The sequence below is a fragment of the Pan paniscus genome, chromosome 4, assembly GCF_029289425.2.
Source record: "Pan paniscus chromosome 4, NHGRI_mPanPan1-v2.0_pri, whole genome shotgun sequence".
In the NCBI taxonomy this organism is placed as follows: domain Eukaryota; kingdom Metazoa; phylum Chordata; class Mammalia; order Primates; family Hominidae; genus Pan; species Pan paniscus.
In genome coordinates this window covers 127,010,898-127,036,804 of record NC_073253.2, presented here as the reverse complement: position 1 = coordinate 127,036,804, position 25,907 = coordinate 127,010,898, and the positions used below count along the sequence as shown (strand labels likewise).

General features: G+C 35.9%; 1 protein-coding gene across 4 annotated transcripts in view; it reads left to right on the top strand.

Moving 5' to 3' along the window:
• Positions 1-25,907, top strand: part of FNIP1 (folliculin interacting protein 1) — a 148,672-nt gene that overhangs the window by 78,072 nt on the left and 44,693 nt on the right. For 2 of the 4 annotated variants that reach the window (XM_003829325.5, XM_063604215.1), the window contains exons 6-11: positions 1,216-1,307; positions 7,218-7,301; positions 8,607-8,678; positions 11,334-11,469; positions 13,615-13,816; positions 18,878-18,963. In XM_003829325.5, the coding sequence (XP_003829373.1) occupies positions 1,216-1,307; positions 7,218-7,301; positions 8,607-8,678; positions 11,334-11,469; positions 13,615-13,816; positions 18,878-18,963 (672 nt within the window). The remainder of the gene's footprint in view (positions 1-1,215; positions 1,308-7,217; positions 7,302-8,606; positions 8,679-11,333; positions 11,470-13,614; positions 13,817-18,877; positions 18,964-25,907) is intronic. The other 2 variants (XM_003829326.5, XM_063604216.1) reach the window with 1 other exon arrangement.

Sequence of the window (25,907 nt, the reverse complement as noted above, 5' to 3'; positions counted from 1 at the left end):
TGCCTTAAAAAATCTTGAAGCCAAAAATACTGATTTTTAAAAGTAGAAATTAGAGATCTACTAAAGTAGAAATTAAAGATTCCATGTTGGAATCACTGATGTTAGCCATAATCACCAGAGTTTTTTCACCTTTTCTAAGTTCTGATAATTCCTAAAATCTCTAGAAAGGATATTTTGCACTAAAAGCATAAAGTACTTTTATTTTTCTTATCCTGAAAGAGACACTAAAAGAAGTGATATAGGTTATTTGTAATATATTACAATAAAGATAGTTTTTGGATATTTGCCTAACGATTTATTCTCCTCTTCTTCCTCCTAGCTTCCACCTCTCCCTAACAGATAATTAGAAAATATTTTTAGGTCTAAAATATGAGGGGAAACCTTGTTTGTAATCTAAATCAGGTTCAGCAACTTCTACTTTAAAGATCCAGATAGTAAATATTTTTTGGCACAAAGACTTGGAACCAACCCAAATGTCCAACAGTGATAGACTGGATTAAGAAAATGTGGCGCATATACACCATGGACTACTATGCAGCCATAAAAAAGGATGAGTTCATGTCCTTTGTAGGGACATGGATGAAGCTGGAAACCATCATTCTCAGCAAACTATCACAAGGACAAAAAACCAAACACCACATGTTCTCACTCATAGATGGGAGTTGAACAATGAGAACACATGGACACAGGAAGGGGGACATCACACACTGGGGCCTGTCATGGGGTGGGCTGAGGGGGGAGGGATAGCATTAGGAGATATACCTAATGTAAATGACAAGTTAATGGGTGCAGCACACCAACATGGGACATGTATACATATGTAACAAACCTGCACATTGTGCACGTGTACCCTAAAACTTAAAATATAATAATAAAAAATATATATATATATATTTTTTTGGCTTTGTGAGCCAGACAATGGGTTGTAGTTTCTCAGCTCTGCTGTTGCAGCATCAAAGCATTCATACACAGTATATAAATGAATGGGCATGGCTGTGTTCCAATAAAACTTTATTTACAAAAAGAGGCAGCAGATTAGATCTGGCACTCCAGGCTATAGTTTACCAACCTCTGATTTAAATGATTATGTTAGTTAATTTGTAATGCTAATAGGAAGAAACTGTTTTTGCACTTAAAATTTCATCAGGATGTACAAAGAATTGTCCTTAAACCATAAAATGAATTTGGAATTAATTTTCTTCTCACCCTCCATAGGCTACAAGATAGTCTTGAATTCATCAATCAGGACAACAATACATTAAAGGCTGATAATAACACAGTTATTAATGGACTGCTTGGAAATATAGGTAAATGGTTCCTTTGATTTTATAAGTTTAAAAAATACTAGCAGGGTAACAAGTGTTTTTTGAAGTTATTCCTTAATAATGCAGATCTGTCATGATAACAAAGAATTTCAAATACTGTAAGTGGAAGAGGCATTTAAATTGCCAGTATGTATAACATTTATTTGGAAAACATATTTTTCATATATTTGAACACAATATTTATTTTGTATCTGATAAAGAGTACTGCTGTAGATATATCTAATTTGTCTTCATTGTTTTTCGTTGTTAAATTTGATGCATCTTTGAAAGGTGTCAGTGATAAGAAAAGCCCTTAGTAGTTCTTTTGGCTATTTCAGCTGAGGAAGACTATTACACCTTCTTCCTTCTGTCTTCCATAACCATAAAAGTTATTTTAAAATGATGCTTGTTTTTGTGACCTGTAACTCAGATGAGCAGATGTTCAAATTTGATGTTTCTTAAAAGATTTATTAGAATAACAATTTATTTAGTACTTTGGTTAGCTGATTGTTGTTATTTAAGTACCACATTTTAAAGTGACAGACTTTCTAAAATTTCTGGTCATTTTTTCTAGACAGCTCAACTGAACTGCTGCTGTATTGCGATATTTCTGGTGCATAAAAAGCTATATAGTAGCCAAGGGAATGGGATAGCAATTAGAATAGTATTAATATTTCTTCCATTTTCTGTTTAGTAAGAACTTTTATTTATAATTAATTTTAATAAATATTTGTTATATATTAGTAGAAAAGTTTTTTCTTCCAACTTGAACTGTATGACATCCTATTATTTATTTTTTATAATTTGTGTTTATTCAAATGCGCAATCGCTTATAAAACACCTATTACTGTGGGCTAGTCATAGTGTTAGGCATATACTTTATAATGTGTGTGTGTTATAGAAAAATAGAAGTTCTGCATTTTCTTAACTCGCTTGATTACTTCATTGATTTTAATAAAGGAAAAATGCGACAAAGAAATAATGAAATCTCTTTTCTTTATAATTTGATACTTTTCAAAGCTCAAGGGGCTTGTTGAAAGTTGAAAGTAATTATGGGTTTTTTTTGTTTGTTTTTGTTTTTTGATATGGAATCTCACTCTGTCACGCAGGCTGGAGTGCAGTGGCGTGATCTTAGCTCACTGCAACCTCTGCCTCCCGGGTTCAAGCGATCCTCCTGCCTCACCCTCCCAAGTAGCTGGGACTGCAGGCACGCGCCATCACACCCGGCTGATTTTTGTATTTTTAGTAGAGACAGGGTTTTGATGTGTTGGCCAGGCTGTTCTCGAACTCCTGACCGCAGGTGATCCACCCACCTCAGCCTCCCAAGGTCCTGGGATTACAGGTGTGAGCCACCGTGCCCCAGCCAAAAGGAATTCATTTTAACAACACAAATCCATTATTACTTATAAAGGTAAATTATACTATAGAGGTTAGATATACTTGTCTTCACTTTTAATATAGAGTAGAAAATCCATTTTACATACTACTGACTTTAAATAATGAGCAACATTTACTTGCACTCTTTTAATTGTGAATCAAGGATTTTTTTGTGTGTGTCTACCATTTCTTATTTTCTTTCAATTTCCAATCAATCAGTCAATCAATCAATAAGTATGTGGTGAGCACCTGTAATATGCCAAGCACTCTGCTTGGTCCTGAAGATGCAGTGGTGAACCAGACACAGTTCCTGCCTCAATGGATTTATAGTTAGTGGAAGTCAGAAAAGTTATACAACAGTTACAGTATACTATAGTAAATTCTTAGAGTTAAAAGCAGTGTGTGATTAAAATAAGGAGAAGCACTCAATTCAGTCCTGGAGAGTCAATGAAGGCTTCCTTGAGGACATGAGGCTTAAGCTTGAAGGATTAGCCAGATGGTTAGGGAAAGAAATGTTCTATGAAGAAGCAGTGGTACGTACACAGACCTAGGGGTAAGAGATCATAGAGTATGGAAAGAATGTGAATAAATCAGTATGTGTGGAGCACAGAGTAGGGGTAAAGTTAATGAAAAAGAAAGAATGGAGCAAAAGCTAGATCACAAAACACACTTTAGGCCACACTGAGGAATTTAGAGTTAATGCTTGGTGTAGTGTAGTTGGGCACCAGTGCAGGTGTGTTGGTTCGGGCCCTTTACCTGTTTTTTTTAACGGTTTGCCAAAGACAGGATTAAACATGCAACAATTGTATTAGGGGAAATGACTATGTAATGGAAAATGAGGAAAATGCTGGGAAAGGCTGAGAGACCCATCGAATTGTGATGTAAGTCTGACCATGAATGAAGGAGAGAGGGATAGAATGTTGACTGGAAGTGTCTCAGCCCGCTATACAGTTCAAGGGAGGGTTAGCAAGGCCCTGGGAAGTATTTGAGTCAAAGTTGGTTGTCAGAAGTGTCCCATGTCTCCCCAAAATGGGCCTGCCTTTGTATACCTACTGTGTTCGGCCATTGGCTGGGAGCAGCCTATCAGCTATGTGTCCTTGCACAAATGTGGCAATAGATTTCAGCAGGTGTTCTTAATCAACATACTCTTTATAGTTGGAGATCTTTGAGATATATTCTCGAGGCCACCACAGAGGAATTTTTGGAATATAGCAACACAGATTACATTTGTATCTGTAGAAGAATATTCTAACTGCAGTAGGAATGGATTCAGATAAGTGGGATTGAGAAAAGGCCCATATTAGAAGGCTGATCATGTTACTCCAAATGACAGATAATGTTACCTACAGTAAATTAGTGTCAGTGGGGATAGTTGTTGAGAAATTCGCTAAGGGACATAGAGTGGACCAGATTAGCTAATTAAATAGAAGAGGTGAGGCAAAAGGAAGAATCAAGTTTGGCACTTTGCTGGCTGTTTAATTGCATGTATATTGGTGCTATTCACTAAGGGAAATAGAAGAAATCAGAATTGATGATTTTAGGTTTAGGCATGTTCAGTTGGAAGTACTGGAATATCCAAGTGAAGAAATCCATTGTTGTTAGCTAGTTAGATAGGTATATTGTAGGGTATTCTCTTTAACATAAAAATGGATGAGTGTTTAATAATTTAAAAATAATAGAAGTTGACCAGTTGTATCTTCTGTGGATTTGAGAATCATCAGGACATAAATTATAATTGAAAGCACGGGAATGGAGGATGACCTAGGAAATGTAAAGAATGAGAAGGAAAGATTGTTGAAGATGGAACCCTGGGGAATGCTGGCTCTAAGAAGGGGTACGAGGCCGGGCGCGGTGGCTCACGCCTGTAATCCCAGCACTTTGGGAGGCCGAGGCGGGCAGATCACGAGGCCGGGAGATTGACACCATCCTGGCTAACATGGTGAAACCCCATTCTTTTGTAAAATACAAAAGAAAATTAGCCGGGTGTGGTGGCGGGCGCCTGTAGTCCCAGCTACTCAAGGCTGAGGCAGGAGAATAGCGTGAACCCGGGAGGCGGAGCTTGCAGTGAGCCAAGATCGTGCCACTGCACTCCAGCCTGAGCGAGACTCCGTCTCAAAAAAAAAAAGAAGGGGTAGGAGAAGAGAGGCACACAGACTAAGACTGAGGGGGAAAAATACAGAGAGTGTGTTACATGGGAAAAAAGTTTACAGTGTAATATAATCAGCATCAATTACTGCTATAAGGTAATATAAAATAATATGGACTAAATTAAGCAACAGGAAGGCTTTTGGTGGCCTAAATGAGCAGTTTCAGTGGGGAGAATAGACATCAGAATGGGACGACTCAGAGTTTGGACTTTTGTCCAAGATGCAGGCAGTCGTTCTCAAACTTTTTGGTTTTAGGAGCCCTTTACACACTTAGAAATTATTGAGGACTGCAGAGAACTTTTGTTTATGTGGATTACAACTACTGATAAATACTTTATTAGAAATTACAACCAAAAAATTGAAGGATGTTTAGTAAATCCTTGAAAAATTACACTAATACCCCCTTTTATGTTATTACAGGCCTCCAAAAAATTAGTAAGAAGAGTGGCATTGTTTTATATTTTTACAAATCTCCTTAATTTGTGGATGAGGATACAGCTAAATTCTCATATCTGCGTCTGTATTCAGTCTTTTGTGATATGTTATTTTCGTTGAAGTGTATCAAGAAAATCCTGTCTCACACAGATATGTAGTTGGAAAATGGAGGACTTCGCAGACCCCCTGAAAGTCTCGGGGACCCAACGGGTCCTTGGATGACATTTTGAGAACTGCTGAACTGCTGTAGGATTAGATATATGGAGGGTGGTGGAAGAGAATTGATTGTGTTTAAGTGTTGACAGAATAAGGAATTTATAAGGAGCATGAAATTAAAGACTAGAAGTAGTAATTGATAGAAGGAGGTTTTTGAAGAAGAATGGGGGATTGGGGTCCTAGCTGACTTAGAGTTAACTTTGGAAGGGAGGGAGGAACTTAGGATTTTTTAATAAGTCACTAGCACATTGTAAGGCTGGAATAACATGACAGCTTAGGCAGGAAGGAGGCAAGGATGGATGAGAGAGTAAGTTTTGAAGCAGGGTGATAGGAAAAAAAAGGGTTCCAATCTGGTTAATTCTACTGTGTGTATGTGCATATATGCATGTGCATACTCTAGGAAACAAAAGTTTTATGCTGAGAAGAAGAGGTAGGGAAGGAGTTTGAAGAAGTAGATAATTTTTAAAGTAACGAGGGAAAGAAAGCTAGGACGAATTAAAAAGCTGACCATTGAGACATGGAAGGATTGCTGTACATGTGCTGTAATTATAGAAGTTCTTGCTACAGAAAAATAATATCCGTTAGCAATTTGAAAACTACAGTTGGCTGGATACAGTGGCTCATGCCTGTAATTTCAACACTTTAGGAGGCCAAAGCAGGAGGATCACTTGACCCCAGGAATTTGAGATCAACTTGGCAATGTAGCAAGACTTTGTCTCTACTAAAAAGTTCTCAAAATTAGCTGGGCCTGGTGGCATGCACCTGTAGTCCTGGCTCATGGGGAGGGTTGAGGAGGGAAGATCACTGGAGCTCAGGAGTTCGAGCTTGCAGTGAGCTATGATTATGCCATTGCATTCCAGCCTACGTGACAGAGCAAAACTCTGTTTCAAATAAGGAAAGAAGAAACATGCAATTGTCACTTTTTAAAACAGAAAGCCCCGTATTCCATCCTAGTTAAATGTCCTTCATGGCTATTTAGACTATTTTCATGAAGCATAACTAACAGGTAACCCAGCTGCTTGCTTTCAGGCTATAATGTCCTTCTTGGGTCTTCAGACTGCAGTTACCTTTTCTTGATGAAGCATGTGGCAGCCACTTCTCTTGAACAGCTGGGAGTCTGGTCCCTGATGAGCTTCATTTGTGTTCCTCCTTCCACAGTGGCTGACTCCTGGTTTAGTAACCTTGGTTTCTTCCATTACTTTGTAACTTACAACTGGGTTAGAAAAACCAATTTTTAATTTGTCAGTAAGATCTCTTCTGGTTTTGCACCCTGTTGTATGCTGTGTGCCAAGTGCTTAGGTGGTTTTCTCCTCGCTGCAGTTGTAGGCACATACTTTAATCTTCAAACAACTTTAAAAAATTGAATTTATTTGGCAAATATCAGATTAGATAGATAACATTATCGTACTTTTTCAAATCTTTAAAAATACTGCTTTACATTAGAAAGGATTGAACATTTAAAATAATTTTTACTTTATATAGCAGAAGCTTGTTTTTATTACATATAGATTTATTAGTAAAAATACATGAAGTTGTTGTTTGATATAAATCATGGCTAAAGAAACACCATCCTGTTTCAAAAATGGGAAAGACAGCTTGAATTCTTATTTAGTTTAAAAGTTTCCATCCATATTTGTTGGTCTGCTCTTGTGCTGCCTTAGCTCACCTTTTTTCCCTGACGCATTGTGGCTTCTCTAACAGTCCTCTTTCATGTGTATTTTACGTTTTTGCCATGTAGGTCTTTCACAGTTCTGCAGCCCCAGGCGGGCATTCTCTGAGCAGGGTCCGCTCCGCCTGATCAGGAGCGCCTCTTTCTTTGCAGGTTTGCGATGTGCTGTGTGGGTAGACTAGTTGGTGTGCCCCAACGGCTAGAATCTGTAGTTAAGCTGTGGAAACAAGAGAGTAGATGAATGCAATTGGTGAGGTTGTGGTTAAGAAAACATTGCATTAGGAAGTATAAAAACTTAATTCCTTTTCTACTGAACATGTTCTTAAAGTTTCCAGACACCGGATTATCAGTAGAATTGACATTTTTATGAAATTTCAGTTTGTCATTTCTCTTGTGGCATAATGATTTTAACTTCAGAATCTGAAACCAAAACTTAATATGAACTTTATTTCTTATGATACCACTTGGAATTTTTAATGTGACACTGTCTTGTTTCCATGGCTGAGTAGCTTTTGTACCATAGTTCACCAATTGCAGAAAATTATCCTATCTTGTTATTATTGTAAAATTTCTGATCTACACTATTCCGTAAGAACAGTTTTTCTTGGAGCTAAGATTTAGATGAACAAGCACTACTATAATGCTCTGTAAAAGGCATATATGACTATATTTGCTTACATAATCAAGTTGATGATTGTAGAGTATGTTCATGTGTATATATCCAGGATTCTAATCATATTCCTTGTTTTCACACATTTTAGCGGATTACCTAACATTGTAACCTTTTAGTGGAAATTACTGGAATGTGAACACATTTACTCTTCATTGTTCTCAGATTGGTATCAATTTAGCCCTTCTTGTTTTGATTAATATTTTCTTTCCCTGTAAATATTAGATATAAAAAATATATATTTGTAGAAAACTTGGAAAACACTTTTAAAAGGCAAAAATATATATTAGCCATTTTATCAGCCAGAAATACCTGCTTTTTTGTTTTTTAAAGAAAATGGGGATCATACTATTCAAACAAATATCTCAATTTATTATAGAGAATTTTGAAACATACATTGTTATAGGCAGAAACAGTACAGTGAACTATGATATACCCACCACTTGGTCCCAGCAAGCACTCATACTGTTCAGTAGCTTGCTTTTTTTCATTTAATAGTATATTATAAATATGTCACTGAATATGCTTCCAAAATATGACTTTTAGTCACTCCTTGCTTCTTTAGATATTATGTTTTAGATTCTTATACTGTGTATCAAATCTTCACAGAGCTCTCAAAGCTTGTTCAACTGAGTAATAGCTCTTGGTGTTGGGTTGGTGCCATGCTATTGAAAAAAATAAGGGAATGCAATGAGATGAGCATGATTTCGTTTGCTATTTAAAAGGAGCTGTTCATCCACCTGAATAGCAATATATTTTATAACTGACAGTTTCATCTTTATTTATAGTTCACAGCAACCCAATGGACATGCCTGGAAGAGAGCTCAATGAGGACAGAGACAGTGGCATAGCACGGTCTGGTAATGTCACGTTCTTGTATTCAGTTTTTTATGAGATTACTGTTGGCATTGATTTTCTTTTTTATCCCTCCCTTTATTATCAAATTTGTTCATATTGATATTAGCCTTACAAGAGAACTGTGAAAAGACCAGAGCAAAGTCTTATAAATTTAACATTTTTCATGTTTACTTTTAAGTGTGCTAAGTAGGATAAAGCCAGGATGAAGTAAAGCCAGAGTCAAGTACACTGGTTGAAGCTTAGTGAATATAAGAAGAAAAGCATTGGTCAGAAAAACTGCTTAGAAACTGTAGTAAAAAAAAAACATATTTGCTTATATTTGCTTGCTGCTAACTAAAGTTTAAATTGTCATATTGTCTCTTGCCCAGAAAAGCATAGGCATTTTGAATCAGTGTTATACTTTTTTTTTTTTTTTCAAATATGGACCTGTCCAAAATTTGTAGGTCTAGCAAACATTTATTGAAACATGGTGGACATTAAAAAAATTAAAGCCCAGAGTCTGCCCTTACGGAACACAGATGTATGGAGTCTACTGGGAGAAAAATTAGGAAAATCATCTGTCATAGGTCATTGTGTGATGCATTTAGTGATAGGCCTGCGCAAAAAACTTCAGAGAAAGAGCACCACACTTAGCCTGGGCAAGGTGCAGGGATGCCAACAATGCTTTATAGAAGGATGATGATTGAGTTGTATTTTGAGAAATAAATAGCAGTTATCCAGGCAAAAGCTCAGAAAAGCATTTTAGCTAAAAGGAAAAGTGTTTGTTGGGGCCCAGAGAGCAGCATAAGTAAAAGGAGGAGTAATTTTAGGCTTGAATTACTGTTAGATATGAGAAACTTAATTCAGTGTGATAGCATGTGGTGTTACATTATATGGCTCTGCTATCGAAATTGTTTTATAATTCAGTTTTGAGTATAAATGAAAAATCTAAACTTGCTGTATATTGCAATCCCTAGGTATGTATTAGAATAACAAAGGGAAGTTTTATAAAAAATTCAAGTGCCTGAACTCTACTTTCAAAGACTCTCGTGTAACCTAGAGAAGGTATCTCTAGGCATCTGTATTTGTGAAACAAAACAAAATGCAAAACCTAACACTTGATTCTAATGGATAGCTAGGGTTGCCGACCACTACTCTAATAAGAGTAGCTTGTGTTTTTCAAGTAATCTCATCTTTCTTTTCTAATTGAGTTTCTTATTTTTGTTTTAAAGAATCTAGAGTTTATTTCTTTTAATACCCTTTGCTTCGATGTAATCTAGATATTTAGTCTTCCCTGGCAGGAATTTAATTCTCATTATTTTATTTAAGATTTGAGAGAAGATAATTTATTTATACTTATATTCTTTGTAAGTTGAAGCATCTGGCTAGACTGATCTGTTAGGCTGCTTCAAGTTATTGGATTCATATATGCCATTTAAGTTAATGTGTGTTTTCTTTTTTTTCTAATAGGGTTATTTTTAATATTAGAATGCAGTGAAATGTATTTTTTCCAAACTTAGGACAGCATTTTATTTTTCACTGAAGTCATACCCAGATTTAGTTGTACATACCCAATCTTGGACTACCAGAGTTTATAATACTAATTGATAAAATGTGGTCTGCATTTAGAATCTGCATTCTAAAGTAATTTAGAATGAGTTCATTGATGGTCTACATGTTTGCATGGCACATACAGCTTTATCCTCTATCATTGAATTTGTCAGAATTCAAATGAATAGATCTTCATAATGAAAGTGTCCCAGTTTTTAGTGCTGGTGTCCAAAATAATTTATCATCTGGCCTGTACCTTTTTAATAGTGATGATCATAGTTCCCTGTTTTGAATATACATTTTCAGTATGTGCTTATGATCATGAAAGATAGAAGTCTGGAATATTGCCAAACAAAAGCAAGCCCTTAATGGCAAGTGTTATCCTCTCTAAATCCAGTGGGGAAAAGCCTGATGAAAATCCCCTAGCCTAATGAAAAATCAGCAGTTGTAGCTCTTAACACCTCAAGCAATAAACATATCTTACAGATTTCACAGAAGTGTTTCGGGAAGGGAATAATCCCCAAGATCAGGGGATTGCAGCCGTTAAAGAGTGGAGTCTGCTGGAATGTATTTGTCACCTTAGATGCTCCAGGGAGCATTCTTTTTTTGGAGCTTAGTAGGTATAGTCATGATTCTTAATTAAAAGTGGTAGGTTTGACTACATGTGCACACGTGATCCATGAATACTTGTAAATGACCTCTTTAAATGCCATTCAGACACTTATTTTCAATAGCTTGTTCTTAAAATCCAGCTGCTGCATTAAGTTTGAATAGCATCAGATTTCCTTTAATTTAAGAACTAAAAGGATTCACCTGAGTTAGGGGACAGTCAATCCAGTGGCCAAAGGGATAATGCCTTGTTGCAAAGTATAATTTTCTTCTGGAGTCCCTAGAGGGGAATGCCAAAAGGGGATTGTCTCAGAGTTTTTTGCTGATACATTGTTAATATATGATTTTTCTCCTCTGAGACCTTGCTCCAAGAAGGATGTGTTCTTTTAATGAACATTTTAGAGGCTCATGAAGCAAAATAAAGTTTAACTTAACCTATTTGTAATTTTGTTAAAAAGAAATTTGTCATTATGCTTAGTCGTTATTGACTTATACTTGTTGTTCTTCTGACTTAACAGCATCTCTCAGCAGCTTGCTGATCACTCCATTTCCTTCCCCAAACTCCTCACTTACCCGAAGTTGTGCCAGCAGCTACCAGCGACGTTGGCGACGCAGCCAAACAACAAGTTTGGAAAATGGGGTATTTCCTAGATGGTAAGTTGGAACTTTAAACACAGAACAAGATTGAGTAGTTCCTTAAACACAATTTTATATGGGTTTTTTAGAACCTGGACTTGTATTCTGTGTATTTTAAGTTTGAAACTGAAAACTTTTAAAATTTACTACATTTTAAAAATTGTGGTAAGTTATACATAACAAGTTACAATTTTAACCATTTTTAGGTGTACAGTTCAGTGACATTTATTTAAATACCTTCATATTGTTGTGCAGCCATCATCACCATCCAACTCCAGAACTTTTTCCTCTTCCCAGCTGAAACTCTGTATCCATTCAACGTAATTCCTCATTTCTCCCTTTTCTTCCTCTTGTAACCACCATTCTATTTTCTGTCTTTATGAATTTTCATTCATACCTTGTATGAATGAAATCATACACTGCTTGTCCTTTTGTGTCTGCCTTATTTCATTTAGCATAATGTTTTCAAGGTTTATCGATGTTGTAGCATGTGTCAGAAATTCATTCCTTTTTATGACTGAATAACATTCCATTGTATATACATACCACATTTTGTTTATCCATTTATCTATTGATGGACACTTGGGTTGCTTCCACTTCTTAACTATTGTGAATAATGCCGCTCTGAACATGAGTGTGCAAGTATCTGTTCGAGTCCCCATTTTCAATACTTTTGGTTATATATCCAGAAGTGGAATTGCTGGATCATATGGTAATTTTGTTTTTAAATTTGTGAGGAACTGTCACGCTGCACACTGTTTTCCATGGTTACTGTACCATTTTACATTCCCACCAGCAATGCACAATGGTTCCAATTTCTCCATATCTTCACCAGCACTTATTTTCTGTTTTTTTGATAATAGCCATCTTAATGAGTCTGAAGTGGTTCCTCATTGTGGATTTTATTTGCATTTATCTAATAATTAGTGAAGTTGAACATCTTTTCTATTCTTTTCTTTTCTTTCCCTTTTGAGTCGCCCAGGCTGGAGTGCAGTGGCATAATCCCGGCTCACTGCAGCCTCAACCTCCCTGGGCTCAGGTGATCCACCTCAGCCTCTCAAATAACTGGAACTACAGGCTTGCCACCACACCTGGCTAATTTTTTTTTTTTTCTTTTTTTTTAGAGATGGGGTTTCGCCATGTTGCCCAGGTTAGTAGAACTTCTGGGCTCGAGTGATCCACTTGTCTCAGCCTCCCAAAGTGCTAGGATTACAGGCATGAGGCACCACATCTGACTTGAGCATCTTTTCTTGTGCTTATTGGCTATTTGTATATCTTTTTTGGAGAAATGTCTATTTAAGTCCTTCGCCCATATTATAACTGCATTTTTTTGCTTTGTTGGTGATGTGTGGAAATTCTGTATATATTTTAGATATTGATCCCTTATCAGATATATGATTTGTAAATTTTTTTTACATTCTGTGGGATGCCTTTTTACTCCATTGATAGTGTCCTTTGATGCACAAAAGGTTAAATTTGTATGTAGTCCAGTTTATTTTTTTTTCCTTTGTTGACTGTGCCTTTTGTGTTATATCCAAGAAACCATTGCCAAATCAGTGTCATGATGCATGATGCCTTTACCCTTTGTTTTCTTCTAAGAGTTTTATGTTTAGGTCTTTGATTTATATACTACATGTTTTGATATTTCAGTTTTCCATGTTTTTATTTTGGCAAGGTAATTCATTCTTGAAAGATTAGTTTTTAATCTACATTAAGTACAACTGTAGATACTAAAAGTTCTTGTTTTCTCCTCTTTTTTATTTCCTTTATTCCTTCATCTTTGACTTTACTCCTGAAATCAAAAACAGACACCAGAAGGGCCTAGAACAGGGAAAAGATTGTACCAGACTCATCTGTAAATCTTAAAATTTAGCCACTTTTTGGTTGATTATGAATTGGGATTATCTACTTCTTTAGTTACTTCTAATTGGACAAAAAAATGTTCCCAATCTGACTCTGTAGTAAAATTTCTTACAAAAACATGAACCTGAAGGAATAGCCAGTAGATTTCTTAAAGAGATATACAATTGGTATGAAATTATAGGTTTGTTTGATAAAACAGCAAAAGACTTAGCTTACCTACATTTAATTAGCAAGAAGATTAAATTGTGAATTTAATTATTTTTACTTTTGTAAATTAAAAAAAAAACATTTATTTTTAAGGTCTATAGAAGAAAGCTTTAATCTCTCAGATGAAAGCTGTGGCCCTAACCCAGGAATTGTGCGGAAAAAGAAGATTGCAATTGGGGTAATCTTTTCATTGTCCAAAGATGAAGATGAAAATAACAAATTTAATGAATTCTTTTTTTCACATTTTCCTCTCTTTGAAAGCCACATGAACAAATTAAAGAGTGCAATAGAACAGGTAAGCATAGTTATTTATTTATGTCTTTTCCTTTTAAAATCTTATTCTCCCAATTAAGCATTATATTTATTAATTTGGCAGAAAAATTAACAGACGTTGTGCATGTGTCCTATAAAGTGCTCTGGTGGATGCAAATAGATTGAACCCTTTTTAAGGTGCTTACTGTCTAGTAAAAGATATAAGATCATCCATTTGTTCTGTAAATAAATATTTGAGGGACTAAAATGTGGTAGACACCGTTCTACCAACTAAAGAGAAGTGATAAAAGCAACACTTCTGACCTCATGGGACAAATAAACATATGAATATAGATGTATGTAATAAGTCCTGTGAAGAAAAATAAAACGGAGAACGGTATATAAGGGATCCTGGAAGGAAGGATTACTAATTTTTATAGGCTAGTCAGGAATGCCCCTTATTAAAGGACATGTGAATGTGGTCCAGAAATACGGAGCAAGTGAGCTACAACCATCTGGAACAAGATATTCCAGGCAGGGGCAAAGGCCTTATTGCAGGAGTAAGCCTGATACTTAAGCAGCATTACGAGGCCAAGGTGCCTAGGTTGAAGTGAGACTAGATCATGTAGGACCTTATAAGATACCATTGTAAGAACATTAGCATTTATTCTTACAAAAGTATGAAAGATGGGAAACCATTGGAGGGTTTTCAGTGGAGGAAGAAGGACATTATTTATGAGGATCACTCTTACTGCTGGTGGATAATAGATTTCTAGGAGCAAAAGTAGATGTTGTGAGACCAATTAGCATACTGTTACAGTAATCCAGATGATGAATACTCAAACCACTTTAGTGATTGAATTGGTAAGAAAGAGTTGGATTCTAGATATATTTTGAAAACAGCCAGTTTGATTAGCTGGTAGACTAATCATTAAGGTTGACTCTAAGATTTTTTTAGCCAAGCAGTTAAAAGGATGAAGTTGCCAGCATTGAAGTGAGAAAGACTGCAAGCGAAACAGATTTGATAAAGGAAGATGGGTATTTTATATTTGCATATGGACATCCTTGTGTTTTTATGAGTCTGGAGTTTACCAGAGAAGTCATCAGTGTATAGATGGTATTTAAAGCCATGAAACTGATGGAGATTGGCAAGAGAGGACAGGCAATGGTAAGCCTGAGTTGTGGTGCATTTTAACATTAAGAGTTTGACGAGATGAGAAGGAACCAGCAGAGGTGAAGGAAAAGGACTGGCTATTCAATTAGGAGAAAAAACAAGAGTGTATTCTTTTGGGGAAAGCCAAGTACAGAAAGTATTTCAAGGAAGGAGTGATCACTTTTGTCAGTTGCTACTGAGATAGTATATACGATACAAATATGTAAATTGTGAAATACTAGAATCTAAGCTAAAAAGGAAGGACAAAGTTTTTTTAGAAATTTGGGGGAAAGTGAAATGACTTCCTATTGAGAAGAAGTTTCATTTGGACTGCATTTTGAAGGATGTATGGGATGTTTTGGAACATAAAACTCTGAAAATTGGATATAGCAGAATAGCAAGAAAATCGACATTCTTGCCACCCAAAGGGAACACAGTAACTCATTGCTGAAAAATCTTGTTTAGGCCTTTTTTATGCATATTGTGCTTTTACTTGGTAGGGATTGTGCTGTGTCTACATTTTTCAAATTATATGCCCATTTAAAAAAACTCAGATTGAGCAACATGGCAAGACCCGGTCTCTACAAAAAAAAATCTAAAAATTAGCCAGGCATGGGGGAGCACACTAGTAGTCTCAGCTACTAGGGAGGCCGAGGTGGGAGGGGCGCTTGAGCTCAGAAGGTCGAGGCTGTAGTGAGTTGTGATTGTGCCTCTGCACTGTAGCAACAGAGTGAGTCCCTATCTCAAATAGTAAAATAAAAAACATCATTGTCACATACACATTTCTCAAGTTATTGTAAATGGTTCTTACATATATTTTAGTAGGTCTCAATTTAAGTAACAGTTTCCCTGTTAGGCCATTTCTACTTTTGCACAATTGTTGCTACCCTATCGTTAACATCTTGGTGAATTTTCCAGATTATTTTTTAGAGGAGATTCCCAGAAGTTGAGCTGATAAAATCAGTGGCTGTCACCAGAGTTTTTTGCAACAGTCTGTGGAAGGGAAAGGATACGAAGAGGAATAGTGAGAGGTACAACTGGCGAAGTTAATGAGTACCTGATGACAAAAAATGTAGCGTGCTTGCCAGGGAGTTCTGACTTTGTCTTTAAGGCTGTTTGCAAGTTGTACTTTGGGGAGATTAACTTGGCAGTGTGTTTTGTATATGGCTGCTGAAACGAGCACTTGGTAGTGCGTTTTGAAGAGACTGGAATAAGAGACGAGAGGTGGGTAGACCCGTTAGAATGGTTTAGAAAGGAAAGGATGTATCTCAATAACTCATTAGTGACTAAGGATCATCTGCCTTTAGAGAAGACATAGATGTTAGTTATTCATATTGAGTATGTCAAAAAATAAATAGTTCATTAGCAATACATTTTTATTGAACAAATGAGTAAAGGCCATTTTCATTTACCTTTTCTTAAGTTAGACACTGATTACATTTCTTCAATAGGCTGCACTCACATTTTGTAGTCTAGCCAAAGTCATCACACACAGTAATAAGTTGTGGGTGAACTGACATTTTTAGTTATTTGGAGAAGTATTTCAAACTTTGTATAAAACTTGAAATGGGCATTATACAACTCATTAAAGATTACTTTTCAAGTGTTTTCATGTTTTAACGCTTTGATAATTCTGTAACCTAAAGCAGCAGTCCCCAGCCTTTTTGGCAACCAGGGACCCTTTGTAGAAGATAATTTTTTCACGGATGGGGCTGGGGAGGTGGGGAGTTGCCATGGTTTCAGAGGCATTAGATTCTCATAAGAGTGTGCAACGTAGATCCCTTGCATGCACGGTTCACAATAGGGTATGCGCTCCTATGAGAATCTAATGCTGCCACTGATGTGACAGGAGGTAGCGCTCAGGCAGTAATGCTCACTCACTTGCTTGCTCGACCCAATTCCTGACAGGCCACTGACGGGTACTGGTCCACGGCCCAGAGGCTGGGGACCCCGACCTAAAATGTACATTGTTAATGCTTATAGTTGTTTGGATATTTGTTCAATTGTAGTATCACATTTTTTATTAAAGCTGAAAGATGAAATTAAATGAATGCTTTTACATAAGTGAATGGGACTTAATTTTTAAAGTTCTATAGTAGTTACTTAATGATGGAATATTATTAAGAATAGAATATAATCGTGAATATTGTACCATCCAAAGAAGTTATCTTCTAGGGCCAGTTTTCAAACTATTTTTTTTTTTTTAAATAAAAGCTATGGATTTTGTTTCTGAACACCTTGGCAATTATTTTGAAGTCTTCTACCTTTTGAGATTTGTGATTTAATTTAAAAATAGCATTGCTGATAAGATTAAGGAAGAACACTACCAAATTCTAGCAAAATAGTATTCACTTCTTTATAAATTGCCAGTCTCTTAACAGTTTGAAAAAACATAAAGTGTGTTTCACTTTCACCCTCTGAAGCTTTTGGGTGTACAGGAACATGATTTCTGGCCTAAAGTAGGCTGACATCTTAATTATTTTTTTAAACAATATTTAATCACTTTGTAATTATATAAAGAATACAGAATTCAATTCTCTTTGAAAAAGTGTTAAAGATTAAAGTTCTTTTTGACCTCCATATCCTAATCCTGATCCCCTTTTTGCCTACCTAGATTAAGGCTTTTTAACCTTGGCTAAATATATTTTAAGAAAGCAAATATTGGCCAGGCATGGTGGCTCATGCCTATAACCCCAGCATTTTGGGAGGCCGAGGCAGGCGGATCACAAGGTCAAGAGATCGAGACCATCTTGGTCAACATGGTGAAACCCCATCTCTACTAAAAATACAAAAATTAGCGGGGCATGGTGGTGTGTGCCTGTAGTCCCAGCTACTCGGGAGGCTGAGGCAGGAGAATCGCTTGAACCTGGGAGGCAGAGGTTGCAGTGAGCCAAGATTGTGCCACTGCACTCCAGCTGGCAACAGAGCAGGACTCTGTCTTAAAAAAAAAAAAAAAGCAAATATTACTAACACCTTTAGCTATCTTATTATAGAATCTTTATATTCCCTTTTTTTTTTTTTTTTTTTTTTTTTTTGAGACAGTCTTACTCCATCACCCAGGCTGGAGTGCAGCAGTGGCATGATCTCAGCTCACTGCAACTTCAGACTTCTGGGTTCAAGCGATTCTCATGCCTCAGCCTCTTTCATAGCTGGGATTACAGGCGTGTGTCAACACACCTGGCTAATTTTCATGTTTTTAGTATAGACAGGATTTTGCCATGTTGGCCAGGCTGGGCAAATTTTTAAAAAAGAGTTAACAGGGCTGGGGGCAGTGGCTCATGTCTATAACCCCAGCACTTTGGGAGGCTGAGGTGGGTGGATCACGAGGTCAGGAGTTCAAGGCCAGCCTGACCAACATGGTGAAACCCCATCTCTACTAAAAATATAAAAATTAGCCAGGCGTGGTGGCAGGCACCTGTAATCCCAGCTACTCGGGAGACTGAGGCAGGAAAATCGCTTGAACCCGGGTGGCAGAGGTTGCAGTGAGCCGAGATCGCGCCATTGCACTCCAGCCTAGGTGACAGAGTGAGACTCTTGTCAAAAAAAAAAAAAAAAAAAGGAGTTAACAGAAGTGTTATCTGTGAAATATAAGCATAAAACCATGAGTTGTTGTTACTGAGTTACCATTATGTCTTGTTCTGTTTGGGAAAAATAAGTTTTTTGTAACCCAGAAACTGTCAACATCAGTTTTTTTATGTGTTGACAGTCTGCAGTTTTAAAAATAAGAGATTGAAAACAGTCAAAAATTTTGAACTTTGTTCAACCATTCATTAATTACCAAATGTGTAGAAGAAAAAGCCACAATAAATGCATTTACTTTCTTTATTTCTTTCTCGATAAGAATTTTGATAGAGCGTTGTGTAAATATGTGACTCTGTCTAAAAAAGACTTTTTTCCATGTTTTGCTCATGATTAACATAAGAATTAACTATCTTAATGATTGTTTTCAAGGCTATGAAAATGAGCCGGAGATCAGCTGATGCCAGTCAGAGAAGTTTGGCATATAATCGAATAGTTGATGCCCTAAATGAATTCAGGTACATATTGCCCAGCTTTCCATAATGCAGTAATTCATAGTGTACACAGGAAGATTCATTTTTTCTTTAACTTGTTCTAATAAAATTTGATTTCTTTGTCCTATAGTCATATGATGGTGTAATTCAGTAGACCATTGGCTCCTATGTTATTACATCTCAAATGTGCTTGAGAATCAAGCACATTGAGAGCCATCAGTGGTATGTTTTTCAGTATTGGGCCATTTGACAAGCAAATATGACCAGGAAAGACCCTTGTTCTAGCAAAAGTATGCTTTGTTCTCTCTTGGGATCCTAGATGTAGGGACTGTTAAGTGTTATTTAACCAGTGGTAGTAATCAGATATTCTTGAATACATGAGATACAAGGATATATGGATATAAGGAACATGCACTTGATATTCTAAATGGCTTTGTTGCTTGATCCTTCCTCTAGATATGGCACAGTGAATAGTCCTTCCGCTAGGGTTTTCTGGCTCAACAAAGCTTGTACCTGAAGCCCCAACAACTGCTGTAGCTGTCTTCTAACTATGTGACATACATATTACAAATGATGTTATGTTGGGAATTAGTATACTAAGTGATTGATATGTCTCCCTCGACAAGAGGTTCGGTTTAGGTCTACTTCATTTTCTCAATCTTTCCTCCTTTAGACTAGAGAGAGAGAATAGCATAGGGAGTGAAAACGAAGACTCTAGAATCTGTCAGACAGACGTGGATTTTAACCCTGGCTCTGTCATTTACTACCTCTGGTGATCTTGGGCAAGTGCATTAGCGTTTTTGACCCCTAGTTTTCTAGTATAAAATAGGTAAATTCAATTTAGTAATAATCTAATAGATTGTTATAAGGATCAAATGAAATTGTGTGTGTAAGGTACTTAGCAGAATGCCTGACATTAGTGGCACCATTCTTTTCTTTTCTTTTTTTTTTTTTTTTTTTTTGAGGTGGAGTCTTGCTCTGTCACCCAGGCTGGAGTGCAGTGGCGTGATCTTGCCTCACTGCAACCTCTGCTTCCTGGGTTCAAGCAATTCTCCTGCCTCAGCCTCCTCAGTAGCTGGGATTACAGACGCGTGCCACCATGCTTGGCTAATTTTTTTTTTTATTTTTAGTAGAGACGGGGTTTCACCATGTTGGCCAGGCTGTTCTCAAACTCCTGACCTCAAATGATCCGCCCACCTTGGCCTCCCAAAGTGCTGGGATTACAGGCATGAGCCACTGAGCCTGGCCTATGGTAAACATAACCTACAGCAGTGCTTCCCCAACTTAAGTCACTTACATCATATCTTAACAATTTTGCCAAATTTATATATCATGTATACTTTTTAAATTTAGTGTTTCTCTTTAAATTTGACCATCTTTTATACCCAAATAAATCTATTTCAACATGAAACTTCATTACCCTAGATAGGGAAACAATATGCTTTACCATAATAAAACTAGCTATAAAAATAAATTTATAGTAACTAAAATTAAAAATGTGTGTATCTGGGCCAGGCGTGTTGGCATGTGCCTGTAATCCCAGTACTTTGGGAGGCCAAGGTGGTTAGATTGCTTGAGCTCAGGAGTTCGAGACTAGCCTGGGCAACATAGTGAGACCCCGTCACAAAAATAATAATAAATGTGTATTTGTATACCGCATTATGTACACTACGTACCACTGTGTAAATTTTATTATTACCAGTAGTCTATGTACCTTACTTTTAGAAAAACTACATTTTTTTTATTGACAACTGTGTGGTCTCTTACTGGGGCAGGGATCTTCTAGATTGTTGTTTGTTTAAATGGACCATCACATCTTGGAGTGAAAGGCTGTTTTAGTTTGTATAACTGCAGGATTGCTATGATGAAATTGTAGGCATGCCATACATATATATAAAATTTTAAAACTTTTAAAATATATAAAACATTTTTAAAACTGAGCTAAAGAGTGGTAGATTTAAATTGAAGAAGTTTATGACTATTGTATAATAATCATTTACTTGACTCAATTATTGAGAAAGAGAATAATGTCTACTCATTCATTTGGTTTATGCATCATAATGTTTAGGGTAAAAGATATGAAAAGCTAGTTAAATATATCTTACTGTTCTGTACAGTACACTCAGTGGTTAGGGGAAATGTAGAGAAAAACAGAATTTAATTTCACCTTATATTATTTTTTGGTATTAGAAATAATTTGTATAGGCAAAAACTGTATTTGAGATGATATTTCTGCCATATATTAATTTTATTTTAACATTAATTTTAGGCATTTATTATATGGAGCATGCTAACAAATAACATTTTAATTTAATATTTTTATTGTGGTAAAAATATCTATAACATTAGATTTAGCTTTATAAATCATTTTTTAGGTGTACAGTTCAGTAGTGTTAAGCATATTTACATTGTTTTGAAATCAATTTCTAAAGCTTTTTCATTTTGGGACACTGAAACTCTAGTGATACGGTAATCAGTGTGGGTTTTTTTTAGTTTACTGGCATCTTCACTCTTTATATCTGAATTATATGCAAAGTTATTCATAATTTCATTTCTTCATACTTAAACCATAAAGGTTGAGATTATCACATTTTGGGTGCCATTCATGATTAAATAAAAGCATTATATAAATGTTTTTTATAGATGAAGTGTAGGAGAAATCAAATACATTTGCAGAGGGAATTTAGAGCAACTTTTATGAGCTTCCTGATGTACAGTCTACTTTGGCTTCATAACTTCTCAATTTATATAGCCCTGTTTGTATGTTTCTAGAAGTTATGTGAAAACACAAAATTTGATGATTTTATGAATGTAAGATGGAAATAATTTTAACATCAGGATTATTTGCTTGAGATGACAATTTCTTTGAGTTGTATTGTTTTAATATAAATGTTTAGGTATCTTCTTTATGATTTAGGAGGTAAATTATACAAAGTTGCTTAAACCAAATGTTAATGGTTTAGGCCTGCCTAGGATACATATCCTAACCATTGATTTGATATTTCAGTAAGTGTTCTACAGTTAAGGAAAAAGAAGCCCATATTAAGCTCAAGATAAGTGGTTTTCTGTTTTCTCAATGTTGAACACAGTTTTTGAAAGCAGGTAAATTGTAGGTGATGGAATTCCAGCCAGCCAGCAGACATTTTATGTGACTACTGTGTTTTTTTAATAAACATTTGAACCTTTAGGCCTGTAGGCCAGGCAAGCTTTCTTTAGTTTGGCATAGGCTGTATCTCTCTCAGTCAGTTGTATTAACCCATATATTGTATAATTTTATTCCTGCCAGGCCTCGGAAGATTATTAGTTTGTACTTCGGTTTTAGGAGTTGGTGATTTATAGCCGTTAATCTAGACCTTATTCTTTTTTAATTTGTAGTGCAGTCTGATTTTCGTGCATCTTCTGATACTATCCATGTTTGTGTCTGAAGAGCTAGACCTGCACAGGCTGAATAATGACTATCCCTTCTTTCTTTTCTTCTGGAATGTTGAGAGTGGGAGTGGGGGACAGCAAAACGAAACAATAACTAAATGGTAAATTCTAAGACATGCCTATCTCTTATATTGTCTATTTCTTGGCCACTCTGTATTATCAGTTAAGAGTATAAATAGCTGTAAATAGCTTTATTTTTCCAGTTTGATGCATGAGTTTATGCACACACGTGCCCACGCACACAATGAATAGACTTAATTTGAACAGTTTCAGATTTACAGAAAAATTGAGCAAATAGCAGTTTTTTCATATAGCCCTCTTCCCCAACATACAGTTTTCCCAGTTAATGCTTTATTTATTTATTTATTTATTTATTTATTTATTTATTTATTTGAGACAGTGTCTCACTCTGTGGCCCAGGCTAGAGTGCAGTGGCACGATCTCAACTCACTGCAGCCTCTGCCTCCCAGGGTTCAAGTGATTATGTGCCTCAGCCTCCCGAATAGCTGGGTTTACAGGCATGCACTACTACACCCCGCCAATTTTTATATTTTAAATAGAGATGAGGTTTCACTATGTTGGCCAGACTGGTGTCAAACTCCTGGTCTCAAGTGATCTGTGTGCCTTGGCCTCCCAAAGTGCTGGGATTACAGGTGTGAGCCACCACACCTGGTGTCAGTTATTAATGTATTGCATTAGTATGATATATTTGTTAAAACTAATGAACTAATGTTAATACATTATTACTAACCAAAGACCAAAATTTACGTTAAAGTTCACTCTGTTGTATAGTTATATGGTTTTTATTAAATGTATGATGTCATATACACACCATTATAGTATCATATAGAATAATTTCACAGCCCTAAAAATCCCCTGTGCTTTACCTGTTTATCCCTACCCACTAACTGCTGGCAACCACTGATCTCTTTACCTCTTTACTTTCTCTATATTTTTATCAATTCCAGAATGTTGTATGTTTGAAATCATATGCTATGTGGACTTTTCAGACTGGCTTCTTTCACTTAGCCAGTCTTTCGTAAGATTCTTCCTTGGTGGTGGTGGTGGTGTTGCTGTTGTTTTTACCTAATAGCTCATTTCTTTTCATCATCGAGTAATATTCCATTATATAGATGTAACACAGTTTGTTTATTCATTTTCATTCACCTATTGAAAGATATCTTGCTTGTAGCTTTTGGTGATTATAAATAATACTGCCATAAATATTCATGTTTGGGGTTTTATGTGGACATGTTTTCAACTCAGTTGGAAAAATACATAGGAGCATGATTGCTGGATATTATGGAAAAATTATGTTTAGCTTTGTAAGAAATGATCAAACTGTCATCCAAAATCACTGTACCATTTTGCATTCCCACCAGCAATTAGTGAGAGTTCCTGTTGCTCTACGTCTTTGTCAGCATTTGATATGGTCAGTTTGTCAATTTTAGCCATTCTAAGAGGCAGGTAGTGATGTATCATTATTGTTTTAATTTGAAGTTCCCCAATGACATATGTTGAGCATTTTTTCAAATGCTTATTTGCCATTTGTGTATCTTTTTCGGTGAAGTGTCTGTTTGGGTTTTTTGTCCTTTTTAAGTTGGCTTTTTTTTCTTATTGTTGAGTTTTGACGGTTTTTGTTGTTGTTGTTTTGTTTTGCTTTGGATACCAGTTCTTTGTCAGATTTAAAAAAAATACTTCTTACAGTTTGTGGCTTCTTGTTATAACAGTGTCTTTCACAGAGCAGAGTTTTTAATTTTAATGCAGTCCAACTTAACAATTTTTCTTTCCTGTATAGTATTTGGTGCTGTATCTAAAAACTCATCACCTAACCAAAGGTCATTTAGATTATCTCCAGTGTAATTTTCTGTCTACTTTATAGTTTTGCATTTTATGCTTATGACTATGATCCATTATGAATTAATTTTATGAAAACTGTAAGGTCTTTGTCTAGATTCATGCTTTTACATGTGGATGTCCAGTCGTTGCAGCACCATTTGCTGAAAATACTTTCTTTTCTCAATTGAATTACCTTTGCTCCGTTGTCAAAGATCAGTTTATACTCTAGTTGTGTGAATCTGTTTGGGGGCTCCCTGTTCTGTTCTATTCTGTTCTGTTCTGTTGATCTCTGTAACTATATATATATATATGTATATATTTAGCTATTACCATGCTTTTTTTTTTTTTAGTTGACAGGTAAAAATTGTGTATCTTTATAGTGTATAAAATGATGTTTTGATATGTGTACACATGTGTAATGGCTAAATCAAGCTATTTAACATATCTATTACCTCACGTAATTATCATTTTTTGTCATTAAAATACTTAAAATCTACTCTTAGCAATATTCCAGTATATAATATTATTATTAACTGTAGTTGCCATGATGTGTAATAGCTCTCTTGAGCCCTGAAATTTTTTTTTTTAAATTTATTATTTTTTTTAGACAGTCTCACTCTGTCCTCCAGGCTGGAGTGCAGTGGTGCGACTGGTTCACTACAACTTCCACCTCCTGGGTTCAAGTGATTCTCATGCCCCGTCTTCCCAAGTTGCTGGGACTACAGGTGTGTGCCTCCACACTTGGCTAATTTTTGTATTTTTAGTAGAGGCAGGGTTTTGTCATGTTGGCCAGGCTGGTCTCAAACTCCTGGCCTCAAGTGATCTGCCCACCTTGGCCTCCCAGAGTACTGGGATTACATGCATGAGCCCTCATGCCAAATTTTGTGTCCTTTGACCAACATCTCCCTTATCTCCCAATCCCCATGCTATCTTAATTACTATATCTTTATAGTAAATCTTGAAGTTCAGTAGTATCAGTCCTCCAACTTTGTTTTTATTCTTAAGTATTGTGTTGATTATTCTGGGTCTTTTTTGTTTCTATATAAACTTTAACATCAGTTTGTAGATGTCCACAAAATAACTTGCTGAGATTCTCATTGGGATTGTGTTGAATCTATGGATCAACTTGGGAAGAACTGACGTTTTAACAATAGAGTCTTCCTATTCATTACCATGGAAACTATTCCCATTTATTTAGATCATCTTTGATTCCTTTCAACAGAATTTTATAGTTTTCCTCATATAGACCCTGTGTATATTTTCTCAGATTTATACATGTTTTTTGGGGGGGCAGGGGGAGGGAACCTAATGTAAATGGTATTGTTTTTAATTTTACATTTCAGTTGTTCATTGCTGGTCTGTAGGAAAGCAGTTGACTTCTGTATATTTACATTGTATTCTGCAACCTCATTATAATCATTTATTAGTTCCAACAGTTGTTTTTTTCTTTCGATTGATTCTTTGAAACTTTTTATATAGAAAATCGTCTTCTACAAATAAAGACTGTTTTATTTCCTTTCCACATGTATACTTTTTCTGTCTTCCTTCTTTCCTTCCTTCCCTCTTTTTTGTATCTTTGTGTCTTTCTTACAGCCCTAGCTATAACTTCCAGTATGATATTGAATGAGAGTTGTGAGAGGACACATCTTGACCTTGCTCCCAGTCATAGGAAAAAAAACATCCAGTCTCTCACCATAAGT